We start from the raw sequence: 22,300 nt of genomic DNA, 5'->3' as shown, positions 1-22,300 counted from the left end.
AGAAGTGGAAAGAGTGAGCAGCTTCAGTTCCTGAGTGTCAGTTTCTCTGAGGATCCGTCCTGTGCCCAACATGTCAATGCAGCTACAAGGAAGGCACGACAGTGGCTGCATCTCATTCGGAGTTTGAGGAGATTTGGTATGTCACCAAAGACACTCGCTAATTTCTACGGATATACCATGGAGAACATTCTAACTGGCTGCATCACTGCCTGGTATGGGGAGGGGTGGGTGTGGTGGCTACTTCACAGGATTGAAATAAGCTGTAGAGAGTTGTAACTTAGTCCCCTCCATTATGGGCACTAGCCTCCGTGGTGTCCTGGACATTTTCAAGATGCGATGCTTCAAAAAGGGGACATCCATCATTAAGGACCCCCATCAACCAGGACATGCCTTGTTCTCATTGCTACCACCAGGAAGGAGGTACAGAGGCCTGAAGGCACACAGTCAGTGATTCAGGAACAGCTTCTTCTCCTCTGCCATCCGATTTTTGAATGGACATTGAACCCATGAACACATACCTCACTACTTTTTAATTTAACAAATACTACATATTTAACTATTTAATATGTCAGTATTAATTCATGCTTTTTAATTATTATGTATTGCATTGTACTGCTACCACAAAGACACCGCATTTCACAACATGTGCTAGTGATATTAAGCCTGATTCTGATTCTGACAAATAAAGCTAATCTTTAATCTTTAATATAATTGTTAATATAACTGTTGTGGAATGCAAGAATTGTAGGATACGAAGCAACGGACTGATCTGGTGGTTAGTTAAATTGCAACCACATTTGATTAAAATGTAGAAGTTGGAATCCATTGTCAGTCGTCAAAAGAATGATGTTTTGGAAAGGTAAGCTGGGAAAGCTTAACAACATTAAGATTATTGGCTGAAGAGGATTTGTCATATCCTTTGGGGTTGAGGATGACTTAGTGAACTCATCATTTCACCGCAGGCAGCAAATTCCAGTGTTACCTGGATTTTCTTTTATTATTGAAATTCCCCTCTTAAGGTCTTTGCTTGACCAAATCTCCCTCTTCCTTTCAAATCCATCTCTTTGACCAAAGGTTTATGTGCCCCTTCTAAATTGAAACTATTTAATTCAACATTTTCCTATGCTAATATTTAAAGCAGTTCAGCTCCAGATGCATTTCGTGTTTATTACTTTCAAGGCACTTAGTAAGCTTATTGAGTGTTCCAAAAAGTTCCTATATTTGATTTCTTTAGATTTATGATTGCATTTCTGTTTCACCTACAGAATCTTTTATATAAAACTGCTAAATGTACAAATGTACAGATAACGGATTTCAAACTGTCTTCATTGCTGACTTGTAGATTTATAGTTATTGAGTAGTACTCCTGTTAAGCATGCTGAATAGAATTGCAAATTGCTCTTTTTTTGCAGTTAATGCAGACTGACGTAATTCAGATAGATCTGCCACCCTTGGAATGCTCAGACTGGAAAGGACAAGAGTTGTAAGTACTTTGTGATTTTTAATATGCCGTTTATTGGTTTTGGATTACATAGACATGAATGAGCTACCACAAACACATACTGAGTCAATAATCACCGGATTCAAGCTCAAATGTAGGAATTGACAATGTGCTCTGGGTTGGTATTTCAGTACCTGTTGTTGGAGACAATTATGTTTCAGTTTAGTAATTTAGCAGAAATATTTTCAGGGACATAAAACTCGTGAGTCCATAAGCACAATTCTGTCTGCAAGAGAATTCAGTTTAGTTCTGCCTGTGTCAGGAAGGAGCAAGCTGCCAATGCTCATATCTGTTCTGCCTGCATATGTTAACAGTGACATCTTGGTCTCCAAAGCTGGCTCCTAGTTAGAAAGGCCCTATACATTCCTGCTAAAAGTAAAAGCCAGCCCACATGAGGGTTTAGATTGCCAAATACATTTTATCCCCAGTTTTTAAAAAAACTTTTATTTGACATTACATGTAAGAAATGATACTTCTAAAAATATAAAATAAACTATTTCAAAATTAGAGCTTTTAAAACACCAGAAGCATCTAAATGCAATTAGATGCTTTAACAAAGTAAGTTTGGTGCTTTTTCTTAGAATCATTCCTCTATTGCATTGAACTGCTCACAAGCCTAAAACAAGGGCAGCAGAAAACAACAGAAACTCGTTACATCATCACCGAGGAGATCAATGTTAGGCAGACAGTCAGAATGACAATGAAAGGGGTCTCAAAGGAAGTTTGGATTCTCCACATTAGTGTGAGTGGTCCTTAGAGGTAATGTGGTTTCCATTACCCCGAGAATGTCTTCTGCATATACTATCAATACTGTTGTGCAGTTATAACACCAGGAAGCATTAACAATTTTATTTCTATTTAAGCATTGATACTTTTTCTGTCTTGTCCATTCTCCACTCATTGTTTGGCAAAAATAAAGCGAAGTTCTACCAGCTTAGGTCTTGTGTTGTCAACATGGTGACTTGGTATGCTATGAAACACCATCCAACCATAGATATTGCCAGATCTTCTTCTTACTGAATTACATCTGTTACAGTGAATTGCCTCTTTCAAACTTAACAATGAAGTATTCACTTGTGAGATTCCTGCATTAGATTCCTAAATGGGAAAAATGTGCTTGTATTAGCAGTAAGGTCAAATGTGGGAGAATAGAAATGAGTTATTTGAAAAAAGAATAAAGGCAATTCAGGAAATAATTCGACCAGGGAGGGAGTTACAGGTAGCTGTAACTTCCTGCCTCTCATTTCTTACAAGTTTGCAAAGATTCACCATGACGTTTAAAATGTTGACAAACTTCTATAGATGTGTGGTGGAGAGTATATTGGGTGGTTGCATCACACTCTGGTGTGAAGACACCAATGCCCTTGTATGGAAAAACATACAAAAAGTAGTGGATACGGCCCAGCCCATCACAGGTAAAGCCCTTCCCCCACCATTGAGCACATCTATACAGAGCACTGTTGCAGGAAAGCAGCATAGATCATCTTGGAGCCCCACCATCCAGTTCATCCTCCCTTCTTGCTGCTGCAATCAGGAAGAAGTTACAGGAGCCTCAGGAACAGTTACTACCCCTCAGCCATCAGGCTTTTGAACCAGAGGGATAACTTCACTTGCTCCATCACCGAACTATTTCCCACAACCTATGGACTCACCTTCAAGGACTCTTCATCTCATGTTCTCAATATTTGTTGATTGTTTTTCTTCTCTTGCTTTTTGTATTTGCAGTTTATTGCATTTTTTTCCACATTGGTTATTGGGTGCAGTCTTTCATTGATTCTGTTGTGTTTCCTTTGTTTACTTGTTTGCCCACAAAGAATTGAATCTTAGAGTTGTATATGGTGACATATATACTTTGATAATAAATTTACTTTTCACTTTCAACTTTGATGACATGGTAAATGCAAATTATTTGGTGGCATAACCTGTAGGGTTATACACTGAAAGGTGAGAAATGAGGTAATTTGGATAGATGATTCTAGATAAGAATTGATGCACAGGACTAATGAGTGAAGTTCAACACAATTACCTATTCACTCTTAAGCCACTAGCTTGATTCTTGCACTGTCCAGCGTGGCAATGGGGTGTACCGTCTCCAATATTTCTCTCATTAATTGATCAGGGCTGTTTTCATAGAACGTCTCAAGTGTGCAACATCTACCGACTTCTGTATGAGAAAAGCAGGTGTAAATGTAAACCTCCAGCTCATATCCCCTCCACGTAGCACACTGTGTATCCAAGTCATTCCTTGACACTGCATCAAAATCTTTACAGCTTTGATAAAGGCTCCAAATTTTTATTTTGAGTAGTGAATGTTAATCTTATGATTGATGAGCTCGATGAAGACAGAAATATAAAATAGTATTGGTAAAACTGTGGTGCTTTATTTATAACTGCCCAGCTTTTTATTGTGTGTTGCTTTCGTGAAAGTTTCAACATTATGGAGTTTACAAAAGGCAATTTATTTATCTTGTCTTTTCATGATTCTACGACCTCAGTCTCCGAGTGGACATTGCAAAGTTTTTGACGCATCACTGTAAAGCTCCTGTGTATCTCAAGCCTGACAACGTGAGTAATGCGGTAGCCAGTTTAAAAAAAAAATATCTGTGCATATTAACCTTGAATTTTGTTAAACAGTATTAGTGAGGATGGGAATGGTTCCTCTCGGTATGTTGGTGATGAAATTGGAACAGCTTTGGTTTAGCTGTTCCAGAAAGAGAGGAAAAAAAATTTGTTTATTAACAGTGTGGAGTTTAGCACATGCAGTCTGTAAAATTGTTATGCTGAGTGGTGTGTATCTTGGCAAATAGTTTCAGTGTAAGCTGCAGTCTGAACCAGGTGGTGTGCTGCTGCCTTGTTGTGTCATTCCTAAGCTGAATCTCTATCTCCACATTTGATCCTTCGTCAAAACAGCATGTTTCCATCTCATTCACAGTATGCATTTTATGCCAATTAGCCCCCTCAGCCCATGAGAAATGGGACTAGTCCTCTATTGCACCTAAACTCCATTTCTCGAGAATCCTCCCTGCTACTTGTTTGGACTTTCCTCTTTTAACTCACATATTACGCAATTTCCCTTGGGATCAATAAAGTATGTCTATCTATCTATCTATTTTTCTGACTATACATTCAAAATCCTTGCCATGTTTTACAGTCTTGACTCTCTACCTCTGCTGAATCCTACATCCTTTCTTAAAAAAAGCTTGGACAGGTATTTGGATAGGAATGCTTAGAGGAGAATGGGCCTCGTGCAGGCTAGTAGGACTAGTTGGCATAGATGAGATGAGACAAAAGGGCCTGTTCATTTGTCATACATTTTTATAATGCTTTATTAAAATTTTGCTGTTAACAGTGCTGATAATGGTCCTGCTATGTATTCACTGAGACAGTAAAAAATGTTAGGACACTGGTTGACAAGATAAACAATAGCAAGTTGTGTTGGAGATTTGCTCTGTGGATCCATTTGCTGAGTTACTCATCAGAACTGCTCTAAGATATTAGAAGTCTGCTTTCACCAAATTATCAAATGAATTGCCACATACAATGGTCTTAAACTTCTACCACCTAATTATCCCACTTATTTACTCCACCCCCAAAACTGGAGATGCACAAGACAATTCACATGTTGCTATGCAATGCACAAATTGAAATGCTTGTAGGTTATGGGTATTAGCTATTCACAAGTCATATGGTTTGTTGTATAATTTAACATGATATAGATGAATGAATTGCTGCAATCCCCTGATTATAGAAAAGGCACGAAATGTTCAATATACCCCGTGTCACAGTGTAAAAGTAGAACTTCATTTATAATTGCCTGTAACCCTAAAATGCTTGGTACTGAGATTATAGCCACTGCACTGATTGTACTGTACTGAGCACGTCCAGCAAGAACTGTAGAGGAGAAAAGACTGTGAATGAAGCTCAATGAAAATATCATTGGCTTGAAACTTCAACCCTTTCTCCACAAAAGTCCTTGGCGTGTTTTGTTCTCACTTCAGTTGTCTAGAACCTGCAGTTTTTTGTTTTGCTTTTTAATACTGAGGCCTGAATATGATTTTGTCTCCTCACACTTAAACAATGAACAATACTTCTCGGTAGTCCTGAAATCTTAATTCTGCATGGCATGTCTGACAGGAGGAACATCCCAAGGCAGTCCCTGGATAGATGTAAGCAACATGTTCTCCAGTCCAGGGTTTACAGAGAGTTTTAGCAGCTGCTACTTGTCCTTGATCTAGTCATAAAGAACTGCAGGAGGAAAAAGTATAAAATGCTGTGGTTCTGACTTTGATGGCTGGTGTAATAATGGTTTTCTCCTCGGCCAAGCTCAAGCACCCTAATTACCCATACAGTGATAATATTCCTGCAACATACAGTAAAAATGAAAGAGGAAGCAGGAGTAAATCTAAACCTAATATGAAGTTAATAAAGTGAGAATTTATGGATCGAAATGATAAAATCATGAGCCACTTATATTAAAAAACAAACTGCTGTAGGAGCTCAGTGGGTCAGTTTAAATCTGTGAAGGCAAAGGGATAGTCAACATTTCAGGTTGAGACCCTGCATTAAGACTGGTTTGTATAGTTCATTATCAGATATTTTTGTAATGCTAACTCTTCCCTCCCCCGCATCCTTTTCCATAGTCCCCACCTCAAATGTAATACTTTTACATGAAATACTCCATATCCAAGAATGTTGCATTCAATAAATTTTTCATTATTCTAGATAGTGGTGGTTAATGGCTGTGGATCTCTCTTTTCCTCATTGTCTGCTGTGCTCTGTGATCCTGGAGGTAGGTAAAAGCTGAAACTGTGCAGTTGTTCTTTGAAAGAGCAAAGTATTTGGATTTGATTTTAAGTTGAGCAGGGTTGTACTCTGGATATGATATTGTTCCATAATATTTTATGTACATATCATTATCGTAAAAATAATTTTAAACTACTGTGTAGTTTGAAATGGATGTAAATGAAATATTAAAAACTAAGTTCCTGATCCAGAAATGAAGACCATAAGACATAGGAGGAGAATTAGGCCATTCAGCCAGTTGAGTCTGTTCCACCATTCCATCATAGTTAAATTATTATCCTTGTTAACCCCATTCTCCTGCCTTCTCCCCGTAACCTTTGACACTCTTACAACCTCAACTTTAAACATACCCAATGACTTGGTCTCCACTCCTCCACTATAGGAAAAATACTCCCCACATCGACTCTAGGCCTTTCAATGAATTAGTTTCAATGAGATCCCCAAATATTCTTTTAAACTCCAACTCGTACAGGCCCAGAGCTAAGTTCTAAACTGCAGTGAGTACAGGCCCAGAGCCATCAAATGTTTTTCATACAAGAATCACAGTTACTCTGAATCCTTTTCTGGAGTTTAGCTTTAATATTCATCCAAATGAACATAAAAATGGAACTGTAGAAAAGGAGTGAGAGTAACTGTGTGTGCGACTTTTCAATGAATTAGCATCAAAGGACCTTTGTAAACCTTGAATCACCTACCCTTCCAACACCAATGAAAATGATCATAATTGTCACATGGCAGATCCAGGATATTACCGCTAGTATTCCTTGTGGTCTCAAGCTAGCGTCCATAGACTTCAGCTGCTTCATCATTGATCTTTTGTCATGTAAAGAATAGTTTCTTCACAAAGAAATTTGGAATGTTCATTTGTATTGATTCTGTAGTGTGCTGAAGTATTCATGTTACTCAAAGTTGGTTGACACTGCAGTTATACCGATAAAGATCGGATAAGATTGGAACATGTCAAGGTGAAGTATGGCATCAAAGTTACAGGAGGCACAAGTAGCTGCAGACACTGGACCCAGGAACAGAAAGATGAGCTGCTGGAGCAACTTGGCAGGTTAAGCAGTGACAAGGGAAAGGGACAGTTGATGTTTCTGTTTGGAGTCATTCGTCCGGATTGAAAGTATGGAGGGGAGGTAGCGAGTATAATGAAGTGAGTGGGTAGGATGGGGCAGGAGCTGGCAAGCCATAGGGAGATCCCTAAGAGGAGTGGTTGATCAGCTGGGGGAATGAAGGGTGGAAATTACAACAGGGGCTGGAAGATGATAAGTGGAGACAATAAAGGTTTACAAAACTCAAAGTTAAAGTAAATTTATTATCAACATACTGTACGTATATGTTACCATATACTTTCTTGAGTTTTATTTTCTTGCAGGCATTTACAGGAAAACAAAGAAATACGATAAACATTTATAAAACTATATAGAAACAAAAAACTGATACGTACTAATGTGCAAAAGAAGACAAATTGAGTAAACAAAAAATTAATAATACCGAGAACATGTGACATAGAGTCCTTGAAAGTGAGCCTGTAGTATGTGGAATCAGCTTAGCATAGAGGTGAGTGAAGTTTTGACACTGGTTCAGGATCCTGATGGTTGTAAGGTGATAACTGTTCCTGAAGCTGGTAGTGTGGAATCTAAGGCTCCTGTACCTCCTTCCCAGTGGCAGCAGCGAGAAGAGAGCGTGGCCTGGGTGGTATGAGTCTTGATGATGGATGCTGCTTTCTTGTGGCAGCACTCCATGTAAGTGTGCTCAATGGTGGGGAGGGCTATTTCTGTGATGGACTGGGCTGTATCCACTACTCTTTGTAGGCTTTTTCGTTCCCATATCAGGCTACAATGCAACCAGTTTGGATATTATCCACTATGCATCTATTGAAGTTTGCCAAAGTTTTAGGTTGCATGCCAAGTCTATGCAAACATCTAAGCAAATGGAGTAGGAAAGGTTAAAAAGCTCTTGCCCTACCCCCTCCCCTCACCTCCTTATGCTAATTATCTCCCTCCGTCTTTCATTTCAGATGAAGGGTCTTAATTCGAAATGCCAACAATCCATTTCCCAGGCTTCACATGCTGTCTGTGACCTGCTGAGTTCCTCCAGCAGTTCATCTTTTTGATCAGGGGCTCAGGGTTACAGAGGGAATTGCTGCGAAATAGTGTTTGTGATGGAAACAGATTCTTCCTAATACTTACATGTTCATTCATCAGAATAAGAAAGGGATATACTCTGCTTCCTAGCTTGTCTGCAGTGTTGATATTACATTCTCTAAGTTATTCCCATTAATGACTACGGTAGTTTGGCTACTCCACCCCAATCTGATAGCAATGGGAAAGATAGTTCTTCCCGTCAAGAGTAATGCTCAGCATTTGTGGACTTTGTTTACTTGGTAAAGCCATGCATGAACCTTCCCCTACAGTGAGCCCAGTCCTTTAGTTGCTCAGAGACCACATCCCCTAGGAATGCGGTTTGACAGAATTCACTCGACATTCACCAACCAGTTAAGCATACTGACATCTGATTCGTCTACATGAACTGTAGGCTAACGATCTTACGGATTTGGATGTAGATAATGTGCTACACCCATTTGAATGAAGGTCCTTCCAAAGATGCCAAAGGTTAAAGCAGCTCAGTCCACAGTTTTGTTTCATGAAGATAATCCTTGATAACAATAAAGCTTGATGTATTGATACATTCAAAGATTGCCAAAGGTGACTCTGGGCTTTGCTATTCTGCCTATTAGCTGTCAAGGTAGCACTTGAGCCCAAGTAAGAATTGCTGCTTCACATTATAGTGTGATTCATTGGTCACATACAGGTAAACGTTTCATACAAGTGCTCATGCTGATAGTAAAATGCTTTCTGTGAGTTGGCAGATGCTGCACACTGCTTTTGGCATTCATCTTACAGCAAACAAACTCTCCCTCAAGGCTGACAAAATAAATCTTTTACTTCCACCTTCTCAACTACACTGAGCAAGAATCTCCCATGATGAGGGTTACTATCCATTGTGCCTCAGTTTCTTTTTGTATAGTGAGAGGACCTACAAATGACTTGGCTGCAGTTGAAGTTTGGGAAATGCTGTATTTATTACCATTGACACCAATTTAAATCCCTTGCATGAACCTAATCTAGGATGCTTAGATGCTTAGTAGGAAAACATAACGTTAAGTAAGACCACAAATTTGCTTCATTCTTCAACGTTGCTGTCACAAATTTGTTTCAAAATTAAAACAGGGAGCCTTGGTTATTTGCAACAAATATGCCAGAATATAAAATTAGTTTGTTCAACAGGCCAAGGGGGTCGAAATTCTAAATTGCTAGTTATTTGCTCATTTTAGTATATTTAAGACACTTTTCCTTCTGTTTTGACAGATAGAATTCTACTACCTACTCCATACCAAGGTGTTATTAAGGATGACCTTTTTCTCTACAGCAAAGTCAAACCACAACTCGTGCATTTGGAGAGCACAGTAAGGGAACAAACTATTGAACATTTGTCTTTGTAATTCCTTGTATTTAATACTTGTACGTTATAAAAGCTGCCACAAATATTGAGCATCTTTTGGAATGAGTGAAAATTATACAGGCGAGGTTGATCTGTACTGTTGCTCATGATTTCTCACAGGGAATCAAAGTTGTGCTTGGAAATACAACACATAGTGTGTTTTTTTTTGTTTAAGATGTTGGCTACAGTTACTTGCATGGTCTTAGAACTTGTACTGCAGCCTCTTATCATTGGTTCACTGCATAATTGATTCCCTTTCATTTCTGGAGTCTCCATATCTATGCTTTGTAAAGAGAATTATATCATTCCTCAAATGTGAAAATTGTATACATACAGGGTGTTGTTTTATAGAGTCATAGAATACTACATTGAAACAGGCCCACTCACATAATGGCCAGGAATGTTTTGGCAAAGGAACGTTATATGACCCTTTGGTGTCACATTCTGTTTTGATATAACTGTCATTGTATAACTAAAGGAACAGCAAGAAATTATATGTTAGAAGGCTATAGGTATAAACCTAAGTATTCTTTTGGGCTTGTTTTAGGTGACTGATGGTGATACACGAACATTTCATCTTACAGTGGGAAAGCTTAAAAAGTCAATGGAAACTGCACAGCTCCAGGTGAATAATTCAGAAGTGTTCATCACTTTTATTACATAATTGTAATTTTCTTACAGTTTAGTTATAGAATGCCATGATTAGTTAAGGTGGAACTTTGAGCGTGTCCAACACAATTTGGTTTGCAGTGTAAAAAATTTTACAGCAGTGATTACATCAATCATCAAATGTCATTTGTCCTTTGATGTCACAGAACAAAGGACACGTTATATTAACTGTTTTCTATCAGTAATTTCTACCAGATGTTTTACAGTGCAAGTAATCGTTTCAAGCAATTTGTTTTATTTCTGCTGATGAACAAGTGACCTCAGTGTTATAGACCTTTTTGTAAAAGAAATTCACCCTTACAGAGTTCACAAATCACTACCCAAAATTTTGTGATGAGGAATAAAGTTTGCTCTCACAGCATTTGTAGAACAAAACAAATAAATAATCCTTTGTTTTTCAACTCATGTTTCCTGATGCATACATAGATGATGATATTACAGAAAAATGGGATACAACCCTTTTTCTAGGAGTGCAATTCCCAATCCCCTGTATTTCAGTGGACTGTCTAGATTCAGTTCTTTCATTTTTAATCAACTCTATGACTTGATATTTCCCTTTACAACATATTTAAGATCTTGCATAATTTGTGAGATTGAAAACATGGGAACAATTGTAATGAAAATCAAAAATGGAAGATACACATTTGCCAGCTCCTGAAAAAGAAATAATCTGATTGATGCACTTTGCAATTTAGTTATTAAAGTTACCATTAAATTACATTTGAAGAAACGGCATTATTTTATTAGAGGTGCTAAAAATAACTGGTGTTAACTTAAAGCCTTTTTTCTAATTGGAATAACTTCTTATTGCAAGTTTGTTTTGCATTAGAACTAATATTTTTCTGTATAACCACAGGGTCAGAGAGTCACAGCTATGGTTCTCACAAATCCTCACAATCCCCTGGGTGATATTTATTCGGCAACAGAAATGAAAGAATTTCTTGAATTTGCTAAAAGGTAAGATGTGAGCAGCTGCATACTGAAAAAAATTTTTTTGGTTAATACATTCACAGGAAAACATTTAACTATCTCCTCAACGTAACTATGTAATGTTCCTGCTGTTATCAGCTTCAGTTTTCTAGCCATCCAAAATTAGAAAATAAATGTGACCTTGTGGCGACCCACTTTCTAGCACACACGAACCGGCTCACGAAACAGCACGCGCAGGCAGAGAGGCCTGCCCCAAAAAGGGCTCCAGGCCATCTTTACCAGCAGGGGGAAAATCCCGTGCGCCGAAGGGGTCTGGGAATTTGCATTCCCCACAGTAGTCCCGCCCAGGGAGGGCGGGAACGGGAAGGCTTTAAAGCAGGCCGCGAAGTTTGAATAAATCTCTTTCATCGCAACTCCAACTCACCGACTCCGTGTGGTTATTCTAGCGCTGTGTGTAGCATATCGTTACATTTGGTGACCCCGACGGCCCAAACGATATTTGGGCCAGAGATGACTGACGCCACATCTGTTCACGCAGTTTCGTTACAACTGCCAAGCTTTTGGCCGCTGCCGGCCCGTCTGTGGTTCGAACAAGCAGAAGCACAATTCCACATTCGGCAGATAACCTCGGAGTCCACTCGCTACTATTACGTGGTGAGCTCCCTCGACCAAGAGACTGCTGCACAAGTTGAGGAGTTTATACAGTCGCCCCCGGAGGACAGCAAATACACAGCATTCAAAGCCCTGCTCATAAGGACTTTCGGACTCTCACGGCGCGAACGAGCACGCCGCTTAATGCACCTGGATGGTTTGGGAGACAGGCCGCTGTCGGCATTAATGAACGAAATGCTGGCCCTGGCTGAAGGACACAAACCCTGCCTCATGTTTGAGCAGGCGTTCCTAGAGCAACTGCCTGAGGACACATGCCTGCTTCTGTCCGACACAGATTTCAGCAACCCCCGGGAGGTGGCGGCCCGAGCAGATGTGTTGTGGAATGCCAAGAAGGAGAGAGGGGCATCCGTCGCACAGATCACCAAGCTGCGTGCCCAACGACAGACCAGACCAGGCCCGGCAGCAGAGCCCAACGAACAATGGTGCTTCTACCACCAGCGGTGGGGCACAGAGGCCCGTCGCTGCAGACCACCCTGCAAATTCCCGGGAAACGCCAGGTTCAGCCGCTGCCGATTGCTACGGCAGCTGGCCATCAGGACAGCCTCCTGTACGTCTGGGACAAGCAGTCGGGACGCCGATTTTTGGTCGACACTGGAGCGGAGATCAGCGTTTTACCTCCAACAAGTTACGACACCCGCAACAGAGAACCCGGACCCACCCTGAGGACCACAAATGGCAGCACAATACGAACCTACGGCACCCGCATGGTGCGGCTACAGTTCAGCTCCAGCCGGTTCACATGGGACTTCACACTGGCCGCCGTGGCAACCACTCCTGGGGGCAGATTTTCTACGAGCCCACAGCCTGCTGGTCGACCTGCAAGGGAAGTGACTAGTCCACGCCAAGACTTTTCAAACGTTCTCCCTGGGTGAAGCGAAGTTGCCAGCCCCACACCTGGACTCCATTACGCTGTCCGACGATGAATTCACCAGGGTCCTGGTGGATTTCCCATCAGTACTGACACTGCAGTTCACGGCAGCCATGCCCAGACACGGAGTACAGCACCACATCCCGACCCAGGGACCACCCCTCCACGCCCGTGCTCGAAGGCTTCCCCCGGACAAGCTCCGACTGGAGAAGGAGGAGTTCAAGAAGAGGGAGGAATTGGGGATCATACGACGGTCCGACAGCCCATGGGCCTCCCCCCTGCACATGGTGCCCAAGGCAACGGGGGGCTGGAGACCATGCGGTGACTACCGCAGACTGAACGAGGCTACAACGCCAGACCGCTACCCTGTGCCGCACATTCAAGACTTTGCAGCAAACCTACACGGTGCAAGGATCTTTTCCAAGGTAGACCTCGTCCGGGGATACCATCAAATCCCGGTACATCCGGACGACATCCCCAAAACAGCACGCATCACCCCGTTCGGACTTTTCGAATTCCTCCGAATGCCGCTTGGTCTAAAGAATGCCGCACAGACTTTTCAGTGGCTAATGGACGCGGTGGGACGCGACCTGGACTTTGCATTCATCTATTTGGACAACATCCTCATAGCAAGCAGTAGTCGGCAGGAGCATCTGTCCCACCTCCGCCAGCTCTATCCCGCCTGAGCGACTTCGGCCTTACAATCAACCCAGCCAAATGCCAGTTCGGACTCGATATCATCGACTTCCTGGGCCACAGGATTACTAAAGATGGGGCAACCCCACTGCCCGCCAAGGTAGACGCGGTCCGCAACTTCCCCGACCCAACACAATCAAAGGCCTGCAGGAATTCGTGGGTATGGTGAATTTCTACCACCGTTTCCTCCTCTCAGCAGCCCGAACCATGCGCCCCCTGTTCACTCTAATGTCGGGTAAGGGCAAGGACATTACCTGGGACGAAGAGGCCACAGCCGCTTTCGTTAAAACCAAAGAAGCCTTGGCAAACGCCGCGATGCTAGTGCACCCCAGAACAGACGTTCCTACTGCCCTCACTGTGGACGCATCCAACACAGCAGTCGGTGGAGTGCTGGAACAACTCATCGAGGGCCGCTGGCAACCCCTGGCGTTCTTCAGCAAACACTTACGACCACCTGAACTCAAATACAGTACTTTCGACCGGGAGCTATTGGCACTATACCTGGCAATCCGGCTTTTCAGGTACTCCTTAGAAGGTAGGCCCTTCACCGTTGTTACGAGAATACACATAAAATTAAGATGTTTGCTGGCCTGGGCTAGCATCAGTGGCATCAGCAGTTGGTCTGCCACCTGCCCTCAGGGGAAGGAGAGATAAGGAACAATGGAGCAGCGTCTGGGGATGTGTAATGAGGGGATGTGGGAGGAAGAGCTGTTTGGAGCGGCTCCCCCCTTTGAACCCTGAACTGTTTGAAGTGATGGACAGGCGATACCCCAGCAGGGGGATAAAAAGGGACAGGTTCGCTAAGACGACACACACGCCACCCGAGGTAACGAGACCCTGGAAGCGGTGCGCCTCTCACGAGTGGTGAGAAGTACCGGACAACGCACAGGGTGGAAAGGTACGATCAGCGGGAACCCGGTGTGTGTCCGCCCTTGCCTGGGTGCCGGGTTCACTGCAGAGGATCGACCGCATCTGGAGGAGGGGTCACAGTCGGTGACCTCAGGTGACATCACCAAGGACCTGCCCAAAAGCTGTTTGTGAGCCATCTCGCTGGTCTGTGAGCCATCCCGCTGGTCTGTGAGTGAAGCAGTGTTCTGAATGATCAGTTGTTCCTATTCTGTCTCTCTTCCCCCACCTTGTCCATTGCCATGGCAACGATTACTGCGAACTGAACTACAAACTGGACTGAACTTTGAGTCATTTTGAAATTGGTCATTTACCCCTAGACAACGATAGAGCTTGATTGATGCTGTTATCTTAATTCTGTGCACATGTGTGGTTATCATTGTTGAATTGTTGCATTTATTATCCTTTCGATTACTGTGTTGCTTGTTTCTTTAATAAAACTTTCTTAGTTCTAGTACTCCAGACTCCAACTGAGTGATCCATTTCTGCTGGTTTGGCAACCCAGTTACGGGGTACGTAACATAAGTGGGGTTCTCGTCCGCGATTTTGAACGCTAAATTTGGGACGGAGTAAATTGATTGGGTTAAAATTCCCGAAAGAAAGAAAAGACAAACAGCAGAAATGGAGGTTGAGGAATTTATAAAGGCGCCGACCTTGGAGGCATTAGAGGATGCCAGGAAATCGGAATTGATAGCTGTGGCCAAACGGGTGAATCTTGCTAAGGTGAAGTCGACAATGAGGAGAGAGGAGATACACAGAGCTATTGTAGAGCACTATGTATCTAAAGGTGTGTTTCCCCAAGGTGAGCTGGGGGTGGTGTCTATTGAAAAACCTGCTGGAGACGCGGTACAGGTACAGCTTGAAAAACTGAGACTCGAGCACGAGTTCCGGGTACGGCAGTTAGAACACGAAGAGAAGCAGTTAGAAAGGCAGGAGAAACAGAGGGAAAGGGAATTTGAGCTGGAGAAGTTAAAGATAAGGGCCGAGCAGGGGCTCGTGCTGAACCAAGGTGGAGGGTTCCGGGCGACCCAGGAGGTTAGGCTGGTTCCCCCATTTGACGATACCGATGTGGATCGGTACTTTCTCCACTTAGAAAAAGTAGCTATAAGTCAGGACTGGCCGAGGGATAAGTGGGTTGTTTTACTTCAGAGTGTACTGAAAGGGAAGGCCCAACAAGCTTACTCCGCTTTATCCGCGGAAGATGCCCAGAAGTATGAGGTGGTGAAGGAGGCCATCCTCAGGATTTATGAGTTGGTCCCGGAGGCATACCGGCAGAGGTTCCGGAATGCGAGGAAGCGGTGGGACCGCACGTATTTGGAGTTTGCTCGCGAGATGCAAACATATTGTGAGCGTTGGTGCGCCTCGAAAGGGGTAGAGGGGGATTATGACAGACTGCTGCAGCTGATTCTGATTGAGCAGTTTAAAGGTTGTGTCCCTGAGGGTATGAGACCCTACCTCGATGAGAAAGAGGCAGCCACGTTAGCCGCAACTGCTAAGTTAGCGGATGAGTATGCGTTGACGCATAAAATGAAGGTTGCCCCGAGTAAAGGCTACCAGAAGGGTAGTCAGGACGGCGGGGAGAGTCCACCGGAAAAGTCAGAAAGTAAGCCGGGGACTAGTGAAAAGGATAAGGTAGACCGGGAGCAGTCTGGTAGGAAGTCTCCTGGGGTCGTCTGTTATAATTGTGGGAAAGTCGGACACTTTGCGTCCAGGTGCTTTGCCCCAAGGAAGGAGACGGGGAAAGGAAAAGCGGAAATTTTGAATGGCTGTATCGAGCTGTTAAGCGAACCGCTAGGGAAGGACAGGTCTGAAAAAGTCCAGGAAGGGCGCAAGAGGTTTATCTCGGCCGGACTGGTGTCAGTGAAAAAGAGGTTAAAACCAGTTCCAGTGCGGATCTGGAGAGACACGGGAGCGTGTCAGTCATTGATATTGAAGAGTGTATTAGAGTTTAGCTCAGAGACCCAGACTGGGGAGGTAGAGGTCAAAGGTGTTGGGGAAGGGACAGAGTCAGTCCCTTTGCACCAGATACACTTGCAGAGCAACCTGGTCTCTGGACTAGTCACGATCGGGGTGAGGTCCGAATTACCGATGAAAGACGTGGAAGTCTTGCTCGGTAATGACATCGCCGGAGGAATCGTGTTCCCAGTCGTGAGATTGACGGGTCAGCCTGCCAGCATGGAGGCCCCGCCCGCAATGGTGAATTTGGCTGAAACATTTCTGCCAACCTTGTATGAGACAGGGTGTAGTGAGATAAGAGGTAGTGAGGGAGCTGGGACGGACGTAGCAGTAGCCAGGAAAGAATTTGTGCAGACGCAGGAGCGAGGCGAGGGGCTGATGGGTTTTGCAGAGACAGCTCTCTCTGACACAGCCTTGACAAGGGAACTAGTAGGCTATTGTGCGGATGAGGAAGTGCTAAGGAAGAAAGGGAAATCAAGGACAGCATCCGCAGATGAGGAGTGGGGGGTGGTGCAAAAGAGTTATGGGGATGAGGTTTTTAACCTGGCCCACGAGGTACCCCCCGGTGGACATTTTGCGGTGCTGGAGGAAACAGTTGGTGGAATCATGAAAGAGATTTACCGGCTGCCCAGGGGGAAGAATGTTATTGATCATGACCGACGCGAACTGAGACGGTCACCGGCTTTTGATATGCTAACAAACCTAGTCGGTGTTAGCGTGGAAATCAATGAAGCTAGGGGCCCCTTGATAAGAGAAAAAAACCATTTTGAAAAGATTAGGATGGGATCGGTCAGATGGGAGAAGGCTATTGTTTTGGCCAGGTCTACTGATAAGGTCTCTCCCTTAATCCCCGAAGGAGTAATTAAACGACTCGCACCCATGTGTTTGATTGTCCCGAGGAAATGCAAAGAACTGGGACGTTGGGCGATTGTGGTTACAATAGGGCAGCCAAGTAAACAACACCCATATTTTTTGAGTAATTCAGTGACTAAAGGGCTGATGAACACAGAGGTGTGTATTGGCAATTTATTACGGCTGTCTGAAGCCAGCTTGATAGTGAACCTTGAAAAAAATGAATTCGGCCACACGAAGGTCACTTACCTGGGAATTGTGGTGACACAGGGGCAGCTGGCAGTGATGCAAGCTACAGTGCAGGCTATCGCTGACCTCCCAACCCTGACAGACAAGAGGGCCCTCAGAAGGCTTTTGGAGATGGTGGGGTACTGCAGGAAGTTTTGCAATAACTCTGCGGTCAATACCCGTCCCCCTCCTACTAAGACCTTGCGAGAGAAAATTGAGTCGGAATGGGACGACCCTTGTTGTTGTGGTCCGGGACAAAACCAAATGAGAGGTTACATTGGTCGCAATTCATCAGTGTTTTTGGCCACTATGAAGTTTGCTGAGTTGGAGCCTGGTCTAAGGGATTATTAATAACCCGTGTAAAAGGAACAGAAAATGTGATGACTGTCTGTCAAGGTGTTGACAGCTTCAAATTCTCTGTATTAGCTAAATAACTGTTAAAGATGTATATTGTGTATGTATCAGATAATGTAGTCATGTTTGTAATTTTTACCTCCCGGTAAAAATCCTTAAAGGGGGGAAGTGTTACGAGAATACACATAAAATTAAGATGTTTGCTGGCCTGGGCTAGCATCAGTGGCATCAGCAGTTGGTCTGCCACCTGCCCTCAGGGGAAGGAGAGATAAGGAACAATGGAGCAGCGTCTGGGGATGTGTAATGAGGGGATGTGGGAGGAAGAGCTGTTTGGAGCGGCTCCCCCCTTTGAACCCTGAACTGTTTGAAGTGATGGACAGGCGATACCCCAGCAGGGGGATAAAAAGGGACAGGTTCGCTAAGACGACACACACGCCACCCGAGGTAACGAGACCCTGGAAGCGGTGCGCCTCTCACGAGTGGTGAGAAGTACCGGACAACGCACAGGGTGGAAAGGTACGATCAGCGGGAACCCGGTGTGTGTCCGCCCTTGCCTGGGTGCCGGGTTCACTGCAGAGGATCGACCGCATCTGGAGGAGGGGTCACAGTCGGTGACCTCAGGTGACATCACCAAGGACCTGCCCAAAAGCTGTTTGTGAGCCATCTCGCTGGTCTGTGAGCCATCCCGCTGGTCTGTGAGTGAAGCAGTGTTCTGAATGATCAGTTGTTCCTATTCTGTCTCTCTTCCCCCACCTTGTCCATCGCCATGGCAACGATTACTGCGAACTGAACTACAAACTGGACTGAACTTTGAGTCATTTTGAAATTGGTCATTTACCCCTAGACAACGATAGAGCTTGATTGATGCTGTTATCTTAATTCTGTGCACATGTGTGGTTATCATTGTTGAATTGTTGCATTTATTATCCTTTCGATTACTGTGTTGCTTGTTTCTTTAATAAAACTTTCTTAGTTCTAGTACTCCAGACTCCAACTGAGTGATCCATTTCTGCTGGTTTGGCAACCCAGTTACGGGGTACGTAACACCGTGTTTACAGGCCGCAAACCGCTTACCTTTGCGTTCATGAAGGTGTCCGACCCCTGGTCGTCCCGCCAGCAGCGACATCTGTCCTACATCTCCGAGTACACGACGGACATCCGGCATGTCTCTGGAAAGGACAACGTCGTGGCGGATGCACTATCCAGACTGTGGACATTGGGGGAGGTATCGCCGGTTCTGGGGGGCGGGGGGGTTATGTGGCGACCCACTTTCTAGCACACACGAACCGGCTCACGAAACAGCACGCGCAGGCAGAGAGGCCGGCCCCAAAAAGGGCACCAGGCCATCTTCACCAGCAGGGGGAAAATCCCGCGCGCAGAAAGGGTCTGGGAATATGCATTCCCCACAGTAGTCCCGCCCAGGGAGGGCGGGAACGGGAAGGCTTTAAAGCAGGCCGCGAAGTTTGAATAAATCTCTTTCATCGCAACTCCAACTCACCGACTCCGTGTGGTTATTCTAGCGCTGTATGTAGCACACTGCTACAACCTTACTTATTTTTAATATTTGATCTTATCTACATTTTATTTCATTCCTTGTAATTCCATTTGATCCTTAATAGTGGCCTCTAGTCTAAACCTTTATCACAGCAAAAATACTTCCTAGGGATGAGATCTATTTGCTTGACCATCGGTGAAGTAGATCTGCATTAAGAATTGTCATAACTTGCTATATAAATTATTTTTGTATTTCTACACATCCCCTTGACCCATCACCCTCTTCACTCTGTTTGAGCATACAGTAGATCATTAGAATCAGAATCAGGTTTATTATCAGTCTTACATGATGTGAAATTTGATGATTGCGACAGCAGTGCATTGCAAAGACATAAAGTTACTATAAATTACAAAATAAATAAGTAGTGTAACAAAAGGAGAGTAGTGAGGTGGTGTTCATGTGTTCACGGACCATTCAGAAATCTGATGGCCGAGGGGAAGAAGCTGCTTCTGAATCATTGAGGTTGACTCTTCAGGCTCTTCTACCTCCTCCCTGATGGTAATAACATGAAGAGGGTGTGTCGCAGGTGTTGAGGGTCCTTAATGATGGATGCCAGCTTCCAGAGGCGGCACCTCCTGAAGGTGTTGTTGATGTCAGGGAGGTTTATGTCTGTGATGGAACTGGCTGAGTATATAACTCTCTTGCAGTTTCCTGCTATCTACTACATGAGAGCTATCATACTTTGTTATGACGTAAACAGTCAGAGTGATCCCCACAGTACATCGATAGAAATTTGTGAGAGTCTTTGGTGACATACCAAATCTCTTCAAACACCTAACAAAGTAGAGCCGCTAGTGTGCCTTCTTAATGATTGCATCATTGCGTTGGCCCCAGAATAGATTATCTAAGGAATTGAAACTGCTTAACCTTTCCACCACTGACCCTTCATTAGAGACTAGTGCATGTCCGCCTAATTTCCCCTTCATGATGTCCATAATCAATTCCTTAGTCTTGCTGACATTGAGTGTGGGATTTTTGTTATGAACACCACACAACCAACCAATCTATCTCACACCTGTATGTCTTCACTTTGTCGCCTGAGATTTTACCAACAACATTTTGTTTTTGTCTGCAAATTACTAAAGGCATTTGAGCTGGAAATATGGGTTGACAAGATTAAAATTATTTCCTTGCTTGTTTGAATACAAAAAATATGATCTGCTTCATTCCAAAGCAAAGTTATAAGTTTTTTTCACTCAAATTCTTGATGTTGCATTTTTGATTAGTTTAATTAACTGAAAGATTGATCAGTCATAAGGACACCTTACTGCGATATTTCATTCATTTTAAACCATGCAGTGTTACGGAAAAGTAGGATGTAAATTTTCCTGAGATTTTTCAAAGTGGTATCATAGGATCAAACAAAAATGCTGTTCCCTGCTCACTGAGTATTAGATAGAAATTGTGATATGTCTTTTACGTGACATTGCCAGCATCTCGTTATATAGATTGGTGCTGATTGAGTTCACCAAAACCACTTAACAGTTTTCAGTTGGCTGCTTTACAGTCTGTTGGATGTGAGGGGAGAATAGCAGTAAGCTGTTCTTGAAGCAGAAATAATCAAAGATTTGCAGTGAAGAAATGAAATGTGAAAGCTAGCTGATGGTCAATTTAAATTTCTGTATTTATTGTCTTAGGCCTGCGTCTTTCCAGTGATCAATGAAGATAACATATTTGGAAGTGCAAAACAGCTTCTCAACTTTGCCACTTCATGTTAATACATGAAGCCACGACTTACTGCCATGTGGTTTGTTTATATCATTGAAGTATTTTGTTAATAATTACCCAAGAGAAATTTTCTATTTAGGATGTTCTTTAAAGAACAAAGTAGGACATCTTGAATGATCTTTTCTTCAAGTGATTCTGATTTTTTTTCCATTAAAGTTGCATTTTCTTGTCCAAGGATCAGTGTCCTCCTAAGTCTCTATGTGATTTATTAGCAAAATGACTGATTACTTTGGAAGAAAGATCAGAATCTAGCAACTGATTGAGATTTCTAAGTAACTTGGTTAATTACTTTTCTTTCCCTGGTGATATAGATACAAACTGCATGTAATTGTGGATGAAGTGTTCATGCTTTCCGTATTTGATGATGTGAATTCATTCCAAAGTATCCTCAGCTTTGATAAGTGAGTCTTATTTCTATTTTAGTTATTAGAAGTCTGATAATATTTTGCTGAGTTGACAGTAATTGTTATGCTTGTTTTTTTTATTACCATGTAGCAGAAACCATTATATATTTGTTAAAGAGGCTCTGAAGCAAATTGTTGAGGAATTTTGCTGCCCAATGCTCTCTCCATGGTGTGAGGCTGACACACAACTGGCCTCTGCCATTCACCTTCTCCATGGCGTCTCCCCAGCTAATCCCAGTAACTGCTACTCACCTGTTTCCTCTGTCCCCAAAACACAGATTAGTCGACTTTCACCCCCCAACTGCAGGACTGGCAAACAGCAAGTACCATGGTATATTTCTGCTGCAAATTCTTGGCTTCATCTCCCTCATCCAAAAAAGCAGAGTGTGTGCCAAGGGCATCTGGTGTTGTAATCATAACCTTCAAAAAAAGGAGCCATCTGATTTCGGTAATTACAGAGGAGTCTCCCTGTCAGCCGTCATAGGGAAAGTCATTGCAAGGATCCCTGTTATTTTCCTCATTACAAAGGTTGTGCTGCAGGTCAGATTGAGAGATACAAGAGATATAATGTTCTTTGTAAGACAAATCCAACAAAAATGTAACAGTAACTGCTACAACCTCACACCTAACTGACAGGAAGAGAATCCTTAAATATTGCTGTCAGGAATCTTCAT

General features: G+C 43.2%; 1 protein-coding gene across 1 annotated transcript in view; it reads left to right on the top strand.

Moving 5' to 3' along the window:
• Positions 1 to 22,300, top strand: part of accs (1-aminocyclopropane-1-carboxylate synthase homolog (Arabidopsis)(non-functional)) — an 83,558-nt gene that overhangs the window by 35,950 nt on the left and 25,308 nt on the right. The window contains exons 5-11 of the mRNA XM_063061810.1: positions 1,413 to 1,483; positions 3,997 to 4,066; positions 6,224 to 6,290; positions 9,676 to 9,773; positions 10,356 to 10,433; positions 11,334 to 11,434; positions 21,534 to 21,623. Of these exons, the coding sequence (XP_062917880.1) occupies positions 1,413 to 1,483; positions 3,997 to 4,066; positions 6,224 to 6,290; positions 9,676 to 9,773; positions 10,356 to 10,433; positions 11,334 to 11,434; positions 21,534 to 21,623 (575 nt within the window). The remainder of the gene's footprint in view (positions 1 to 1,412; positions 1,484 to 3,996; positions 4,067 to 6,223; positions 6,291 to 9,675; positions 9,774 to 10,355; positions 10,434 to 11,333; positions 11,435 to 21,533; positions 21,624 to 22,300) is intronic.

This window comes from Mobula hypostoma, chromosome 11 (assembly GCF_963921235.1).
Source record: "Mobula hypostoma chromosome 11, sMobHyp1.1, whole genome shotgun sequence".
Lineage (NCBI taxonomy): Eukaryota > Metazoa > Chordata > Chondrichthyes > Myliobatiformes > Myliobatidae > Mobula > Mobula hypostoma.
The sequence above is the reverse complement of the archived record's forward strand: the minus strand, read 5'-3'. Positions and strand labels throughout refer to the sequence as shown.